This window comes from Oryzias latipes, chromosome 17 (assembly GCF_053564925.1).
Source record: "Oryzias latipes strain Hd-rR chromosome 17, Olatipes_Hd-rR_3.1".
NCBI classification, from domain to species: Eukaryota; Metazoa; Chordata; class Actinopteri; order Beloniformes; family Adrianichthyidae; genus Oryzias; species Oryzias latipes.
The window spans coordinates 8636922-8655031 of record NC_136253.1 but is presented as its reverse complement, the minus strand read 5'-3'; the positions used below and the strand labels follow the sequence as shown (position 1 = coordinate 8655031).

General features: G+C 44.0%; 1 protein-coding gene across 10 annotated transcripts in view; it reads left to right on the top strand.

Annotated features, from left to right (window-relative positions):
• The window catches only part of pde4ca (phosphodiesterase 4C, cAMP-specific a), a 51860-nt gene that overhangs the window by 30423 nt on the left and 3327 nt on the right, over positions 1 to 18110 (top strand). For 4 of the 10 annotated variants that reach the window (XM_078934346.1, XM_020710795.3, XM_020710799.3 and 1 more), the window contains 10 exons: positions 638 to 832; positions 1431 to 1475; positions 3484 to 3520; positions 4310 to 4383; positions 4486 to 4535; positions 14884 to 14996; positions 15468 to 15561; positions 15704 to 15870; positions 16945 to 17079; positions 17168 to 17332. In XM_078934346.1, coding sequence (XP_078790472.1) covers positions 638 to 832; positions 1431 to 1475; positions 3484 to 3520; positions 4310 to 4383; positions 4486 to 4535; positions 14884 to 14996; positions 15468 to 15561; positions 15704 to 15870; positions 16945 to 17079; positions 17168 to 17332 — 1075 coding nt within the window. The remainder of the gene's footprint in view (positions 1 to 637; positions 833 to 1430; positions 1476 to 3483; positions 3521 to 4309; positions 4384 to 4485; positions 4536 to 14883; positions 14997 to 15467; positions 15562 to 15703; positions 15871 to 16944; positions 17080 to 17167; positions 17333 to 18110) is intronic. The other 6 variants (XM_078934347.1, XM_078934349.1, XM_011486151.4 and 3 more) reach the window with 4 other exon arrangements.

Here is an 18110-nt window from a genome sequence, read left to right as displayed (position 1 = left end):
GGCAGCGCACAGCGTGCCCCGTTCCACCTGGCAGCCTCAGCTCACTACCCCTCCCCTTTCATTCTAACCATGTGTAACAGGAGACAGGAGCAGCTGCAGGGACGCCAGTTCACAGTTTCAGGCTGTTACAAACTCTGTGATAGAACAGATAATAGGAAACCATGAGTGACGCAGATTTGTTTCCAAGCACTGAGCCGCTGTCACCACCTCCCCCCTTTAAATTTATATCCTGTGCCAAAAAGCGCCACTACTACGCGACCCCCCTGGCATCGCAACCCCCCCCCCAAATATTTGAGACGCACTGCCTTAGACCCTCCCTCTCTGTAAGAAAAAACTTTTAAAAAACCCTAACCCTAAAAAAAAAGAAGAAACCTCAGGGGTGTCCACATGAAAGAGGTTTCCTCCCCCAGGACGGACAGGCGATGTGCCAGAACTAACTAATTTGTCTGCTGACTGCTTCATACCAGTCAGAATGTTTCATTTGGGCTGATGAAAGTTCCTGCTTAGTCATCACAGTTGGATCGTACGAACATGGTGCATTTTTTTGCTCGACATACCCTAGATACAGAGAGTGTCTATCTGTATCTAGGGTTCTTTATATTTTATCTAAAGAACAACTTCTTTTCTTTTGTCTCAGCTTTGATGTGGAAAATGGATTATCTGCGGGACGCGGCGGCCCCATTGATGCCCAGGTCAACCCTGGTTCTGGTTTGGTTCTACAGGCCAACTTCCCCCACAGTCAGCGGCGGGAATCCTTTCTCTACCGCTCTGACTCAGACTTTGACCTCTCACCCAAAGGTCCCACTAGAAACCCTTCAAGTGCCAGTGACCTGTAAGTCAACTTCCTCATGTCTTCCTAACTCCTAAATAAGGTTCAGGAAAAATCAAAGTTCATAGTTTCTTTATTTTTAGATTTACAAAGCAAGGGGGTCTGAAGGAACCATCAACATTATTATTGAAAAAGCTACAACAGTCACTATGTTGATATTCAAAAATTATTAATCAATACCAAATGATGGCTGTGGAAAAAACAAAATGTGATTTTGTGGATTTTGTTGGGGTCTGACTGTGGTCTAATCAGAACCAAGATGCTGTCATCTTCATTACAAACTGAAAGCAGTTCTGATCATGACCTGAATAAAATGAGCAAATCCTAAAAACTAAACAGAATTCAAATTACTCAAATTAAAAAAACAATAATAATTACAGCAGTAGTTTGTTAAATAACGTTTTTTGGAGAAGGTGTCACATTGAAAGACTGAGGTTCTTTGAAAGTTTTCAGGTTACGTTTTAGGATAAATATCTTCTGATACAAATAAAATGTCTTAGTGACTGCACTTAGCTTTGTTGTGTTCCCAAAACACCCCCCCCCCTCCAAACACATGTACACTCACAGGTTTCCTCAGACTTATGCTTGTCTGTTTTTAAAGGGAAGAAAGCTTGAAGCACTGGGAGGTCAACTGGCTGTCATCTCGGTGAGAACATTGGGAGGGAAAATGAAAAGAAAAAGACACTGATTCTATGGCCGAATCCAAATTCATTCGCCCTACAGCTTCTACCTAACCCCTACAGCTTCTACCTAACCCCTACAGCTTCTACCTATCTATTCAGCTTCTCCTTACCCCTACAGCTTCTACCTACCTCTACAGCTTCTCCTTACCTCTACAGCTTCTCCTTACCCCTACAGCTTCTACCTACCTCTACAGCTTCTCCTTACCTCTACAGCTTCTCCTTACCCCTACAGCTTCTACCTACCCCTACAGCTTCTACCTAACCCCTACAGCTTCTACCTACCCTACAGCTTCTCATTAACCCTACAGATTCTCCTTACCCCTACAGCTTCTACCTACCCCTACAGCTTCTACCTAACCCCTACAGCTTCTACCTAACCCCTACAGCTTCTACCTATCTATTCAGCTTCTCCTTACCCCTACAGCTTCTCCTTACCTCTACAGCTTCTCCTTACCCCTACAACTTCTACCTACCCCTACAGCTTCTACCTAACCCCTACAGCTTCTACCTAACCCCTACAGCTTCTACCTATCTATTCAGCTTCTCCTTACCCCTACAGCTTCTACCTACCTCTACAGCTTCTCCTTACCTCTACAGCTTATCCTTACCCCTACAGCTTCTACCTACCCCTACAGCTTCTACCTATCTATACAGCTTCTCCTTACCCCTACAGCTTCTACCTACCCCTACAGCTTATCCTTAACCCTACAGCTTCTACCTACCCCTACAGCTTCTCATTAACCCTACAGCTTCTCCTTACCCCTACAGCTTCTACCTACCCCTACAGCTTCTCATTAACCCTATAGCTTATCCTTACCCCTACAGCTTCTACCTACCTCTACAGCTTCTCCTTACCCCTACAGCTTCTACCTACCCCTTCAGCTTCTCATTAACCCTACAGCTTATCCTTACCCCTACAGCTTCTACCTACCCCTACAGCTTCTCCTTACCCCTACAGCTTCTCCTTACCCCTACAGCTTCTCCTTACCCCTACAGCTTCTACCTACCCCTACAGCTTCTCATTAACCCTACAGCTTATCCTTACCCCTACAGCTTCTACCTACCTCTACAGCTTCTCCTTACCCCTACAGCTTCTCCTTACCCCTACAGCTTCTCCTTATCCCTACAGTTTCTACCTATCTATACAGCTTCTACCTACCTCTACAGCTTCTACCTACCCCTAAGGCATCTCCCTATACCTTCTATATTTAGCCTTCAAATCAAAGAGATTTGGAAAAAGTGTCTTCAAATGACTCCATGACGTCATCAATAGTGTCTGGTCCTCTACGTTAGCACCTAGCTGCCAGCGCTCGTAAAATACAGAGCAACATCGGTTTTATAACTGTAAAATGTCAAAACAAAAAGTAATTACTTTTAAATGCAAACTTCTGTGAATCAGAGCACACACACCGGAAGTAAAGAGTCTCTCCTCCACGCCACAGCGCGACTCGCATCATCCTACCTGCAGAGGGATAGCCAGCCCTAAGTCACTATGGCTCCTCCCTGAAAAAACAAGGTGGGACTCCAAATGCCCCCACAGCTGGAGCAATAGGGAGGAACCAGATGGGTGGGGGAGGGATTCGGATTCGGCCTGTCTCTGCTGCATTCTCTCACAAAAACTTTAGCCCTGCTTTCCTCTTCTCTCCTAAAAATGATAAAATCACAAACATTTTACCTGCGCCCCCCTCAGACACCCCACCATCTTTAGATGCTTTAGCAATTAACACACACCTAACATGCAGTGTTTACTTTCCTTCTTCAAGTCCCTCATAAATGTCTGAAATATTCTTTGGCTCATATTCGTTTTCTCTACATGATGACTGTTTTTCAAATAGATTATTCCTAAAAACAGGTGCATTAGATTAACTTTTAGAAGGACGCCGGTCTTCTTGCTCAGTATTTAACCTGACGCATTGTGTGTGTGAAAACACACACACACCTTTTATGTCTGTGTGTTTTTCTGTTTTACAGACATTCAGAGGACATGATTGTCACGCCATTTGCACAGGTGAGTATTTTACATCGTTGCTGCATCACGTCATCTTACGTTTTTGCTTCATAAAAAAGCAACCTGTTGTCCACTTACAAAACAGTTTTTGTTCTTTGAACCAAAAGCTTTAAATGCAGCAAACACACACACTGTGACAGTTGTTGTCAGGCTAAAGAACTCCATGTCATGGTGCTGTGTAGGACTCAGGTTACTCTTCATCTGCCACTCTGCTCATTTTATGCTGCTTTACTTCAGGAAAAACTTTTGTGTTGGGACTGAAAACATGCAACATGTTTACTGCAGTTCAGTGAAAGGCTTTTAGCTCTCGGCTGAAAGAACACCAGAGGGCAGAAAGTCTGTTAAATCAGTGGAACCTGTGAATCTGAACTGGTCTGCTTCACTGGAACAGCTCAGAACGTAGAGCAAATCAACCGTTCAGCTAGTGTCACCTGACTCGTGCGGTGTCACACCTGTGCGTAATCCTCTACTGTGTTGGCTAACGAAGCCTCAACGTTGGGTTTCACATGATGTCTGCATGCTTTGCTCTGCATGACGGCACTGGGTTTGATTGAAGTGACGAAAACATGGAACCGAGAAATGTTAGCTATCCAAAGTTGGAACAAAGAAAAGACTGCAAGCAGTTGGCAGACCTTATCAAGTCGGACTCAAAGCTATGCTAAAAGCATCGAATGACTTTCAGAATGAGTCATTGGCAAAAAGGATGGCTAAAAAGGAAAAAGTGTCCTTTAATCTGCAACTTCACAAGACTTTTGATAAACTTGGATAATGTTCTGTGTTCATCTTTAGGTTCTTGCCAGCCTGAGGACAGTTAGAAATAACTTTTCCACCATAACAGGCCAGCAGGATCGCACAGTCAGCAAGTAAGTAGGCTACTAATTTGTGATCTTTTTTGTTCATGACTTTAAAAACATGCTACATTTATCGATATCATCATATTGATATTTGATGATGTCTACCTACAGGATGCGATCTTCAAACAATCCACCATCAGTGTCCAAGACCAGCCTGGCAGGTATGCATCAGTGTTTGATCATTAACTCTGGTCTCATTCACAGGAACAATGACTGCAATTAGAATGCAGCATGAATTCTTAAAAATCTGGTACAATCCAAGTACATTTCCAAAGTGCTTCAAGATAAAATACTAGGGATATCCCGATCCGATCACGAAATCGCACCCGATCACAAGATTCATGACTCGATCGAAAATCGGATGCCTGATCAGTATTGGAAATTTAATTTATTGTTGTCACGATCAGCGCTTTATATTTCAAGCTTATTATTCCAGATAAATACTCTACTAGAAGTCTGCATAAAATGAACAGATCACACAGTTTATGGCGCTAGTTTGAGCAGTTTTCTTAAAAACATAACATAAAAACAGTTCACATTAGCTAATCTAAACTAAGCTAAGTTAAGCTAAGCTAGTGAGATCTTCACACTTTCAGATCAATAACTCTTTATAAATATGTTTTAAACTGACATTAAGTGTTTCCTTTGGGTTGTCTTAATGCAAATAACGACCGACAAAAGCAGAGAGACTGCATCAGCAGCGGAGCCGCCACCAGTGTGTGAATGTGTGTATGCATGGGTGAATGGGACTGTGACTGTAAAGCGCTTTGGGCCTTCGAAAGAGGTAGAAAAGCGCTATATAAGTATAGCCCAAAGGTTCACCCATGTAGAAGTTAAAATAAAGAATTCCATAATCTCTACAATAAACAAAACAGACTAATAAATGGTTACATTGATGAGACAGTCTTAAATATTCATCATATTTATGTTACAACAATTCAAAACAATGTCATCATTTATTTCTTAGAATTTTAAGGGAGATATAAATCACATCTAACCAAAAATGTTCAATAGTTCTGAAGATACTAAAGCTTCAGTCACCAAACTGTCACAACTGATTGTCACCTATTTTATTAGGAAACAGAAGCCCTATTTTATACTTGATTGTTAAAGCTATCTCACAGAAGTGCTCTGTTCATAATAATAAGAATAATAGATTAGATTTATCTGCTTTTCCAGACGCTCAAAGTTCTTCCAATGTGTCCATCATTCATTCATACTTGGTGATGGTAACTACTGATGTAGCCTCAGCTGCCCTGGGGCAGACTGATGGGGGCGTGGCTGCTATCCCTCTGACCATTCATACACCAGTGGAGCCACACTGGAGGCAGGGAGGGGGAAGTGTCTTGCCCAAGGACACAACGACAGGTCAATCATTGGCCGACCTGCTCAACCACCTGAGCCACTGCCGCTGTTAAGTGTTGAATGGTAAAAGAAGGTCAATAAAAGAAAAAAATTATACATTTTAAAAAGTAATACATGTATTACAGAAGTAAATACTCCAAATCAAATGACTTGGAATCGGATCAGGCCCACAAAAAGGCTGACTTGGACACCCCTATAAAATACATTCAGAGGAATAGAAACCAAACATGTCCTTTAAGATCATATAATGGGACTTTTTCCTTTACTGCACATACAGTAAGTTAAACATATTCGTCAGTCACAGATTTTGCAAGTTGTCCGACTTACCAAGATGAGATGTCTGTAATGTTGATCTTCAGTATACTTCGGTTGTATAAAAAAATCACATTGAATAATTTTTAAAGAATTGGATTTGTAAAGTGGTGCAGAACATAAAAAGCTAGCTCCAACAAACAAGCCAACATCCTGTCATTTAAGAACCTCTTTCTTTTATCCTCCCCACGTTACCTGTATTGATGTCACCTGTCTGAACTGGTTATCTGTGTAAAAAGACAGCACTCAATCAAGTGCAGAAAGTCTGATTCAATGCTCCATTCCTCCTTTCATCTTATCGGACCACACAACATTCTCCCAATCCTCCTCTGGATCATCCAGATGCTCTCTGCTGGCGTAAGAAGGGGGACCTTTGGAGCACTGCAGGGTTTGAATCCACGACGATGTGATGTGTTACCAACAGTAATCTTTTTTTTTAATTAAAACAATTATTAAAAATGATGCCAATTTTCAACGCCATCATCCAGTCGCTCTACCTGTCTGTTATGGTGAAGAGAGAGCTGAGCCAGAAATTAAAGCTTTCATTTTACCGGTTGATCTTCATTTCAGTATTCACCTGTGGTCATGAGCTCTGGGTCATGACTGAAAGAACGAGGTTCTGAATACAAGGGTGGCTGGTCGCTCCCTTAGAGATAGCAGGAGGAGCTTGTCACCACAAGAGAACTTGGAGTAGAGTAGAGGGAGGTGTTTCAGGCCTCTGATCCGAAAGCCTCCTGGACGCCTCCTCAAGTAGGACTTTGTTAAAAAATGGTCCTTTATGTAATCCTACATTTACTGGATTCAAATATCATACGCCTCCCCGAACGCTCGTGTCAGAACAAATGATAGGTAATTATATATAAATATGTCATCCAGGCGTTCTGATCTATCCAAGCTAAACCACACCCAACTCCATAAAACCATACAGGCTGATTTCACTAGATGGAAAACATTATAAACCCGTTTTCCTTATGGGGAGAGTTGCAACCATAAACATGATTCCTCCCAAAGTTAATTATTAACCTAAAGACAGAGGAGGACTGGCCCTACCTAACCTCAAGGATTACTATACTCTGCAAGCAGATTACTTTATGTCCTGACATGGCTTATACCTGGTCTGTTAGATGAACCTTGGCTAGATATAGAGCTCTGTGACAACTTAGATATTTAATTTATCTATTTTTATTTTCAAAATTAAACACCACTAATGCTTCAGAAGTGTAAACATCAGCTCATCTCCAACAGCCTGGTGGGACTTTATAAAAAAAAAAAAAAAACTTCACACTATTTCCATGCAAACTCACCCCCATTTGGAAAAACCCTGACATCTTCCTGACAGAAATATGATTTGGAACATTTATACCCGTTCCCAACGATATCCTCAATTTATGTGATAAGCAATAACAAACCGGACAAGCTAAGAGCCAGGACGACGACACAGCGGGAAATAAGAGAGTGCTGCGCTCTGATTTTCATTGAAACATGGCTTTCAGAAAACATCCCAGATTCCGCTGTGCAGCTACAGACGCACTCCATTCATGAGGGAGACCGGACAGCAGCCTCCAGAAAAGCGAAGGGGGGGCGGCGTGTGTGTGTTAATCAACAACACGTGGTGTGAGGGTGTACGGACTGTTCACCAGCACTTTTCGTCTGATGTGTAGTTTTTGATGCTGAAGTGCCATCAGTTTTACCTGCCAAGGGAGTTTACTGCTGTGTTTTTAGCCGCTGCCAACTCTGCAGTGGCACTCGGCAAGCTCCATGACGTCATCAGCGCAGTAGAGACGGATCACCCTGATGCCGGTTTTATAGCTGCAGGCGACTTTAATCAGTGCAATCTTTGGACTGTATTTCCCAAATATCACCAGCATGTAGACATTCCCACTCGTAACAAGAACATCTTGGATCATGTTTACACCAACATAAAGGGTGCACACAGGGATGCCCCCCGCTCCCACTTTGGACACTCAGACCAAATCTCTTTCTTTCTGTACACGGCATACAGACAAAGACTCAAACAATCAAATCCAGTCACCAAACCGGTTCAGCTCTGGACACCTGAGACCGAGGGCACATTGCAGGACTGTTTCACGACTACAGACTGGGAAGTGTTTAAAGCTGCAGCCACTCTGGAGGACTCTTCAGTTGGCGTATAGGATAATGCTGACCATGTGACTGTGTATAGATGGTCCCAGGCAGTACAAAGAGAAGATGGACAGCTGCAATTCCACTGCTGACTCTGGTCGCATGTGGAGGGGCTTGCAGCACATCACAGACTACAGAAGCAGCTCCAGTACTATCAGTGCTGCAGACAGCCTGCCCGATGACTTCAATGCATTCTACACCCGCTTTGAGACGTCCACCCCCCATACAGAGGGACCAATACACTCTTGGACCACTACACCCCCCTCACCCCCACCAGTCGTCTCATCACCTCAGGTAAACAAAGCTCTGAGGAGGATCAACCCCCGGACAGCATTCCTGGGCGAGCCCTCAGAGCATGTGCCAACGAGCTGACAGACGTCCTCACCTCCATATTCAACCTCTCCCTCAGCCAGAGAACCGTCCCTCCTGCTTCAAGACCAGTAGCACTCACTCCAGTCATCATGAAGTGCTTCGAAAGAGTGGTGCTGACCCACATTCAGAGCAGGATCCCAGACACACTAGACCCCCTGCAGTACGCATACCGGCCCAACAGGTCCACCTCAGATGCCATTGCTGCAGCACTGCACACCTGGAGAATAAAGACTCCAACATCTGGATGCTCTTCATTGACTACAGTTCTGCCTTCAACATGGTTGTTCCCCACAAGCTCACCCACAAACTGTTCTCCCTTGGAAAACACCCCATCATCTATAACTGGCTCCTGGACTTTCTGACTGGCAGGCCTCAGTCTGCCAGAACAGGGAACAGGACCTCAGCAGGCATCATCTCTAACATCGGCACACCACAGGGTTGTGTTCTCAGCCCCATCCTCTACACCAGCGGTCCCCAACCTTTTTAGCGCCACGGACCGTTATGACGTCATACGAAGTTTTCAGGGACCGGTCTTTAGGAAGTAGGCGGAGAACTATTTTAGCAACGCTGCGCTGAAGGAGGAACAGATACGTGACAAGACGTACCCCGTGCTTTTATTTTGACTTGCACAACATTGAACATCGCACAGGTGTCATCATCCTCTCCCTTTCCCACACTGCAAAAAATAAGTACTGTCTATTAAATGTAGCACTCTTTTTTTGGAAGTCAAAGGTTCCTCTTCTGTCTCCTGGCTGGGCGTTTTCCCCTTGGCACAGAAACTTTCCAAAGACGTTTGTTTTTACTGACTTTGCTAGCTCCTGGGTTATTTTTTAGCGGCAAATTATCACGTGACTGAGAAGACCACCTTGGCCTGCGTCAATAGTGACATAGACGGATGGAACAGAGAATTTTCAGGCATTTTTTTCTAAATGAAACATCTTTCAGATTCCAAAATAAATAAACCAGATGTAAGTTATTTATTCTTTCTGTGCGGCCCGGTACCAAATAACCCACGGACCGGTACCGGTCCGCGGCCCGGGGGTTGGGGACCGCTGCTTTACACCCTGTTCACCCATGACTGTGTGGCCTCTCATAAGGACAACATCATCGTGAAGTTTGCTGATGACACCGCTGTAATAGGACACATCACTGGGGGGGGCGAGGGAGCCTACAGGAGGGGGGGGGGGGCATTCTGGTGACATGGTGTGAGGACAACAACCTCAACCTCAACACAGACAAGACAAAGGAGATGGTAGTGAACGTGAGGAAGGAGAGGAACCCTCATCAGCCGCTGCTTATCCGGTTATCCATGTCCCCAAAAATCCTCAGTACCTTCTACAGCTGCGTTGTTGAGTCCATCTGTACCGACTGCATCACAGTGTGGTACGGCAGCTCTACCGCCATGGACCGCAAACGCCTACAGAGAGCGATGAAGACTCCGTCCAAGATCACCAGGACTCCTTTGGCCTCCCTGCAGAGCATCTACAGGGTCCACAGGAGAGCTGCCTCCATCACCAAGGACCCCACACACCCCCAACCAGGTCTGTTCACTCTCTTCCTCTCAGGACGGAGGTAAAGTAGTGTGAAGTGCAGGACCACCAGACTCAGGAACTCTTTCTTTCCCTCTGCCATCAGACTCCTTTACGGCTGACAGGAGTCTGGAACGGCAAACATCACATTTACACAAACTCTTTGTTTATTGTTACTCTTCTTATGCCTTAATATTCAACAACATCCATGTGTGTCACACAACAGCTGATTTATATATAAGTTTAGCCATGAGGTGATGCAGTTATATTTTCTATTTGGTGTGAATGTTTCAGGTATTCTGTAAACATCCTATCTTTTATTTAACCTTTAACCTTATGGCATTCAGAGTGAACAGCAAAGTCAGCATCATTTCGTTGTAACCTCACTGTACATCTGACAATAAACCACCTTGAATCCTTTGAATCTTTGACATTTATAGAATACCAGTAACTCAAATCAATAATAAGTGCTAAATACTGCTTGACCCAAATAAACCTAGAACTCCCTCCGACATTAACACAATTCATGGACTTCAACAACCCAAAGCTTACCTCCAAACTTTACAAACTGGTATCTAATACAGACGACACCATGGACTTCCCCATGGCAAAATGGGAGTCTGAGCTATCATTGATTCCCTGCGTGTCCCAAACTCCATCAGGTGATCTAAATAACATGGAAACCAACAAGGCACTGCTTTATGTATCACAAAGAAAAGTATTCTCCTCAACTGGAAATCCAAAAACAATCTTCACATTAATCAATACAGAAATCTCTTGTCAGATCATGTCAGCTTGGAGATTATGTCCGCTTCCTCCACACATAATCTGTCTGCCTCAGACTCTCCCTGGTAACAGCTGATTAGTTATCACCTAGTAGGGGTAGGATGATGGGTGGGCCGGGGGGCTGGGATGGATTTGGGGGCCATATTGGGCGTTTGGTTGTCATGGGTTGTGGAAGGGCTAACGTCCTGGGTCCGGTTGCAGTTAATTTAATTTAATTTATTAATTAATTTTTTTGGAGCAGGCAGAAGGGGGAGAGCAGCATGAACATGCAGAGGGGGCGTGTCTCCGTCTGTGACCATTGTCTGTTGTGGGGAGAAGCCCTGGCTGCAGTCTGCAGACTGAGGCGTGCCTCAACCTGGGTGGAATTAAACGCATTGAGGCACGTCCACTGTATGCGATTTTTCAACACAGTAAAGGTTGACATTCAAAAATACTAAATGTCTGAGCTTTCAAAAGCTGATCTGGTTTCTTCAGTCAGTAATGATCTGCTCTGTTCAGAAGATTCTCCTCTCGGTTCTCAGGTGCAGGTTGGTTGTGGATCCGGTTCTAGATGGAATTGTTTTCTTGCAGACTAAAGTGAAGTGGTTCTGGATTTTGCTTCTTCTTCCAGTGTCTCTCATTTCTGGGTCGTTGGGGTCCTGGCTCCCCATTTGGTATCCGGTGCCCGGTAGTCCCGTTGGCTGCCGTCCGGTACAGCTAAGCATGCCTGCCTGGTCTGGGGGGCCTGATGCTGGGGTAATCCATGGGCACGGGGCCGGGACCCCGTAGAGGGGCCTCCTCTACGATTGGTTAGGTGGGTGGGCTGGCGGTCTCCCTCGCTTGGTCTGCGTGGGTCCCTTAACTGGGGGTGTTCTAGGAGTCTCTTCACCGACCTCTCTTGGTCCGGCAGCATGGGCTGTGCCCCTAATGAGCACATGGGGCACTTTGGCAGCATGCTTATACCCCCCCCCCCCCCCCCAACTTGCACGTGAACACTGTCACACTGCTTCCTGTCAGCTATACCTCTCGCTCCTAAGCCACAGTGTATTGATAATAACTATATAATAAGAAACTTCATTTATGTAGCACTTTTCAAAATCATGATTACAAAATGCTGCACAATTAATATAAGATAAAAGACCAGGATTAAAAACACAAAACAGTGATAGCAGTTAAAATCCATCAAATCACTAAAATCAATAATATCACATGTTTAAATTTCCGAACCAGTAAAATCATTAAAAGCATGCCTATAAAGGTAAGTTTTTAAAAGAGATTTAAAAACTGTTGGGGACTCTGCGAGCCTGATCTCTTCTGGGAAACTGTTCCAGAGTGTTAGGGCTCTTAAAGGCCCCGTCTTCCGTGGTCTTCAATCTGATTGTGGGATTGTTAAGAAGCCTTTTGCCGAAGATCTAAGATTGCGACCAGGTACATAAGGGACGAGGAGAGCAGCTAGATACTCTATTTAGGGGCCAGACCCATTTTGACCTCTGGGTTTCCAGTCCATATTCTGCACACGTCTTTCTGTTTATTATTCCAGCCACTTGATTGTGGCGCTGTCAGTTATGTGCTGGACAGTTTTAGACGTCTCTTCACACAGCCTTGTACTCGGAACTCTCCTAAATGTTTGCTATTGTTCCTTCTGGGAGTGAGGCACCTTTCTTGTGGACTACCTAGTAACCTTTGTAAGATTTGTCCAAAACAAGAGGTCTTATCTGTCTGCTCAGCTATTGGACAGGACAAGTTAGAGTGAGAGACAAGAGAAAAAAAGGGGGTAAAAGAGAAGGAGAAAAACGATGTCCCACTGGGCGGCGGCCCCTGGGAAGATTATGGACACCCAGGACACGCTGGAGAGACTATGTCTCTTGGCTGGCCTGAGAATGCTTCAGGGTCACCCCAGAGGAGCTGAAGCAAGTGTCCGGGGAGAGGGAACTCTGGGAATCTTTACTTAGGTTGCTGACGGACGGACGGACGGGCGGGCGGATGGGCGGGCAGATGGACATTTTGATTACTGTACCTGGGTTCTTTTTAACATTGTCTCTCACAGTTGAAGAGCACCTATGATGAACATTATAGACCTCTTATCTTTTTAGGTGGAATGACTACAGAATCTCTGACTGCCAAATACGTTTTGCCCCACTTTCTCCTACTAAGACTATAGTCAAAAATGAAAAACAAAATCCCCACTCACCATGTGAGTTTGACTCCCTTCAAGTCCGGGTTCTCTTCCAAAGGCTTAGGATCTTGAGCGCCCCACTCAACTGTTCCTAGGACAGCGCTCTTCCAGGCAGAGATCCTGTTGTTCCTGGAATCTGCTGGAGCCCTTCTCCCAGTTTGGGGTCTGGAGTATTCCAACACACATGGGGAACATTTTAGCCTTCATCTCCCACATTTCTCCCAGTATTTCGTCCAGCCCACAGTTCTTCTGTGTCTTCTCATGTTTCTTCTCCCTGAAATCCAACAGTGAGGGATCGCAGACATTAGACCTTCTAAAACAGTCCAATGTTGCATTTGAAGCCTCTTCACCCCGAGCACAAACTACTTATGCTCCTACCTTTTCTCCTTCTCAGCATCCTGAGTAGTAGCCTTATATCTTATTGTCTAAGGCAGGGGTGGCGAACACGCGGCTCTCGGGCCGCATGCGGCTCTCGGCCAATGAGCATGCGGCTCTTTGCGTCTCATCATTTTGTGGCGACCCGGAGGTTAGCCCCGCCTCAGCCCCTAAGAAGTGGGCAATCTTGGGGGTAAAACCATTCGTGAGGTGGCTATGAGCAGAAGTGAGGTTCATGATTTTTTTTTTCAAACTTTATTGAATGTATCAATCCAATACAGAACAATGCAAAACAGCAACAAGGAAGGAACAAGCCAGGGGGTTGTTATTACATTTTACACAAATACATTGAAACTGACGCACAGTTCAAATGTTTTAATCGCTTTCTTATTGTCAGATTTTTTTATTGTGTCCATGTATGGTTTGAGCTCATTGATAAAGAGAGAAAAATGAGGGATATGATTTGTAACTTTGGATTTATGAATTTTTCATTTGCATAAAATAGGTTAATGATGTATAATTGTTCTTTTTTCTGAGATGGACAGTGGGTGAGGCCAAACATAACGTTTTCTAAGTACAGGCGGAATTCGGGGTCAAGTGAGGTTCATGATGTTTGGGTACTGGCGGTAGAGTTCAAGTAAATGCACTGTTAAGCTGGTAAGAGACAAATTAATACTTGCTTACTTGCTACAGTGGTGAGCAAGCTTAGTCGATTCAATTTTGTCAACATGTCATCAATCAATTGTTTTTCGTGACAAAGATCGATCATAAAACTTAAATAAAAATATTATTTAAGAATTCTTATTTTTTTCCCTGAAGGTTAAAATTATTTTATGCTACACTCAACTGAAATAAAACTTGAAATAAACACAATACTTGCTGTTGTGTTGTAGGGAGAGGAGTGTTTTGTGGAAAATTATACGTCTTTAATTGCGTGTTTGTGTGTGCACGTCTTGGCAGGTCAGTGTGTGATGTGGCTCTTTGACTCTCACAGCGAAAAAATTTGTCTCTTTGTGTCAAACTCGTTCGCCACCCCTGGTCTATGGGGTCACATGGGGCCCCGCCTGCTGGTAGTTCACAACCTGCTGTCATGTTGTTATCTAGATGCCCCTTATCAAGGCTACAGTATTTTCATTTGATTAAAAGATTTAGGGTATTCCACTATAATTTCACATATAGAAATTTTAATTAATGTGGTCTTAAAAATTTGCACTAGTTCTATAAATGTTATCATATTTTTATGTTTGATCTTTAGCCTGTGGAGCATATGGTTCCATATGTGGAGCATATGGTTCCATATGCTCCACAGCGCACGAGGATGCTAGAGAACATTGATGAATTTGTATTAGTTCCATGTACTAATGGAATTCATCAAAGCTATTCTAATTTAGTAACCATAACAAGTTGTAACCAACATTATTATTTTTAAAGCTAAATTGTTTTGATAATGCTGTCATATTCTTGTCTGGACAGAAGAGCCAGATCAACAGCTGGCCATAGAAACCCTAGACGAACTGGACTGGTGTCTGGAGCAACTTGAAACACTGAAGACTCGACACTCTGTCAGCGAAATGGCTTCAAACAAGGTTCACTTTGTTCTGACTGGCTTTGTGTTATTGCTGTTTGTGTATATGTAATATGTTTAAAACATAATTAATTAGACATCCATCACAATGTTGTTGGAAGTTGATGGATTTAGATACCCACAAAGTGGTGTACTTTGTTAGGTCCACCTTCTTAGTACCGGGCTGGACCCCTTTTGCCTTCAGAACTGCCTTCATCCTTGGTGGCATAGATTCAACAATGTTCTGGAAACATCCGAATGGATTCACCCATCTTTATGCTAAATGTCTGATTAGTGTAGGTTTTAATACCTTCGGGTCTGCAAGTACTTTTCTTAACTACATGTCCACACAAATACACATTTTTGATTCTTTCATTTGTAACAACCTTCCACTGCTGTTCTGATTTGTCACCCTTCCAAAATCTTCTGCCACCCCCCATTTAAAATGTTCTAGCTCCGCCCCTGTTCACGTGTTTTCTCTGTGTGTTTGCAGTTTAAGAGGATGCTGAATCGAGAGCTCACTCAGCTGTCAGAGACTAGTCGTTCAGGGAACCAGGTGTCAGAGTTTATCTCCAGTACCTTTCTAGGTAATTTCTCTTCTTTATTACTGTAGAGTACTGGTAATAGATGATAGAAAAATAATTCTGATCAATCTTACAATGTTGCTTTCTTCTGTTCTGATCAAAGAAAGATTACAGTGTTAAATGTTTACCTGGACCTATTCAACAGAAAAGTCACATGACATGGACATCATGTCACCCCCATCCAAGGAAAAGGACAAAAGGAAAAGACCTATGTCCCAGATCAGTGGTGTGAGGAAGCCAACCTATAGCCTTGCTCCTTCTTCCATACCTCGCTTTGGTGTCAATGCTAGCCAGGAGGGACTTCTAGCAAAGGTAAGAGGATAAGCTTAATGAATGCTCACCAGCCACTTTATTAGGTCCACCCTGCTAGTACCAGGTTGGACCCCCTTTTTGCCTTCAGAACTGCCTTAATCCTTGGTGGCATCGATTCAGCAAGGTTCTGGAAACATTCCTGAGAGACTTTGGTCCATATTGTCATGACAGCATCAGTTGCTGCAGATTTGTTCCACTCCTCCTGTTCCACCACATCCCAAAGGTTCTCTACAGGGTTCTGGTGACTGTGGAGACCGTTTGAGTCCAGAGAACTCGTTGTCATGTTCTAGAAACCAGTCTGAGATGATTCCAGCTTTATGACATGGAGCCTTGTCTTGCTGGAAGCAGCCTCTGAAGATGGAACACTGTGGTCAGAAAGGGATGGACATGGTCTGCAACAATACTCAGGTAGGCTGTGGTGTTGGAACCATGCTCTATTGGTACTAAGGGGCCCAAAGTGTGCCAAGGAAATATCCCCCACACCATGACACCACCAGCCTGAACTGTTGATACTAGGCAGGATGAATCCATGCTTTCATGTTGTTCAGACCAGACGACGTTTTTCCATCTTCTATTGTGACGTGCTGTGCGTTCAGAGATGCTCTTCTGCAGAACTTGGTTGGAACCAGTGGTTCTTTGAGTTCCTGTTGTCTTGAAGCTGGAAGCAGGTTGGTCATTCACCTCTGATCTCTGGGATCAAAAAAGGCATATCTGTCCACAGAACTGGATATTTTCTCTTTTTCTGACCTTTTCCTTTAAAAGAGGTTGTGGGTGAAAATCTCAGCAGTTCCTTAAATCCTCAGACCAGCCCGTCTGGCACCAACAACCACATTCAGAGTCACTCTAGTCACCTTTCTTCCTCATTCTGATGCTCGGTTTGAACTGCAGCAGATCATCTGGACCATGTCTACATGCCTACACGCATTGAGTTGCTGCCATCTGATTGGCTGATGATGTGATTGGCTCGCATTAACAAACAGCTGGACAGGTGTGCCTAATAAAATGGTCGGTGACTGTATGTTACTTTTTCAGTTTCACTAAGCTGATCCCCTAACATTTTCTTCTTAACTGTAGCATCTTAACATACCAAACAATGGATTTTGTTTGCAGCAACTTGAAGACATAAACAGATGGGGTATTGACATCTTTAAGGTTGCAGAGTATTCTGGCACCCGCCCACTAACAGTCACAATGTACTCCATCTTTCAGGTAAGACATCAACTCCATAATAAGTACTTTAACAAATAATCATTTTTCAGAAAGATAAAGAATACCAATACTATGTTATCTGATCCAGGAACGTGATTTACTTAAAACCTTCAAGATTCCAGTGGACATCTTCATAAACTTTGTGATGACACTTGAAGATCACTACCATTCTGAAGTAGCTTACCACAACAACATCCATGCTGCAGATGTGGTCCAGTCAATGCATGTCCTTCTGTCCACACCTGCACTGGAGGTAGGAACCACACTTTAAGCCTGAGTCACAGCTGGCCGTGCAGATGGATACGGGCTGTCTGTGAATGAAAAACAGGCTAACCTGTCCAGGGTATGTAGGCGGCTCGCAGGAAATTTAACAACAACCTGGTGAGCCAGTAAGACGAATATGTAATGCCCATTGTTTTCTTCTGGCATGTTGTGATAAGTTGTAATAAACATTTAAGCAACATGTAAAGATGGAGCAGGGAGCCCCTTAGTGCTGTTCACGTGAAAGGCGCGTGCTTTTGGTGTGCCCAATAAGCACAGATAGGCTGATAGAAAAAAAGAAATTAGACAATCAGAGTGTAGTTTGTGTGGACATCCTCTGGGCACTGATGTATCACATGTACACCCCCTGGGTAAGGCCTTTGCGAGCGGTCAGTAAGGAGCCAGCACCTCAGTACGACGGCATCAAACGAATGTCATAAATGTGTGTAACTTCTGTCAGCCTTACCAATACTTCAAGATACACTGACCACATGTATGACGATCGCACGTATCATTTTCATGACGTCCCTTAAGGAAGACATACAAGCCTCAAGGGAACAGCAGACACACCTGCGCTCCCTTTAGCCGCCCCTCCATACGACCCCCCACTGCCCCGGACAACCCAAAAACCATTAGCAACCGTATGGGTCAAACTCCCCCCCGCCGCCATAGGGGTGCATTAAACTAAGGCTTGAATAAGAAGCAGTCATCTGTACGACCCAAATGAGAGGTAGATATCTACATTCTTGTGGGTGTCCTATAAGTCAAAT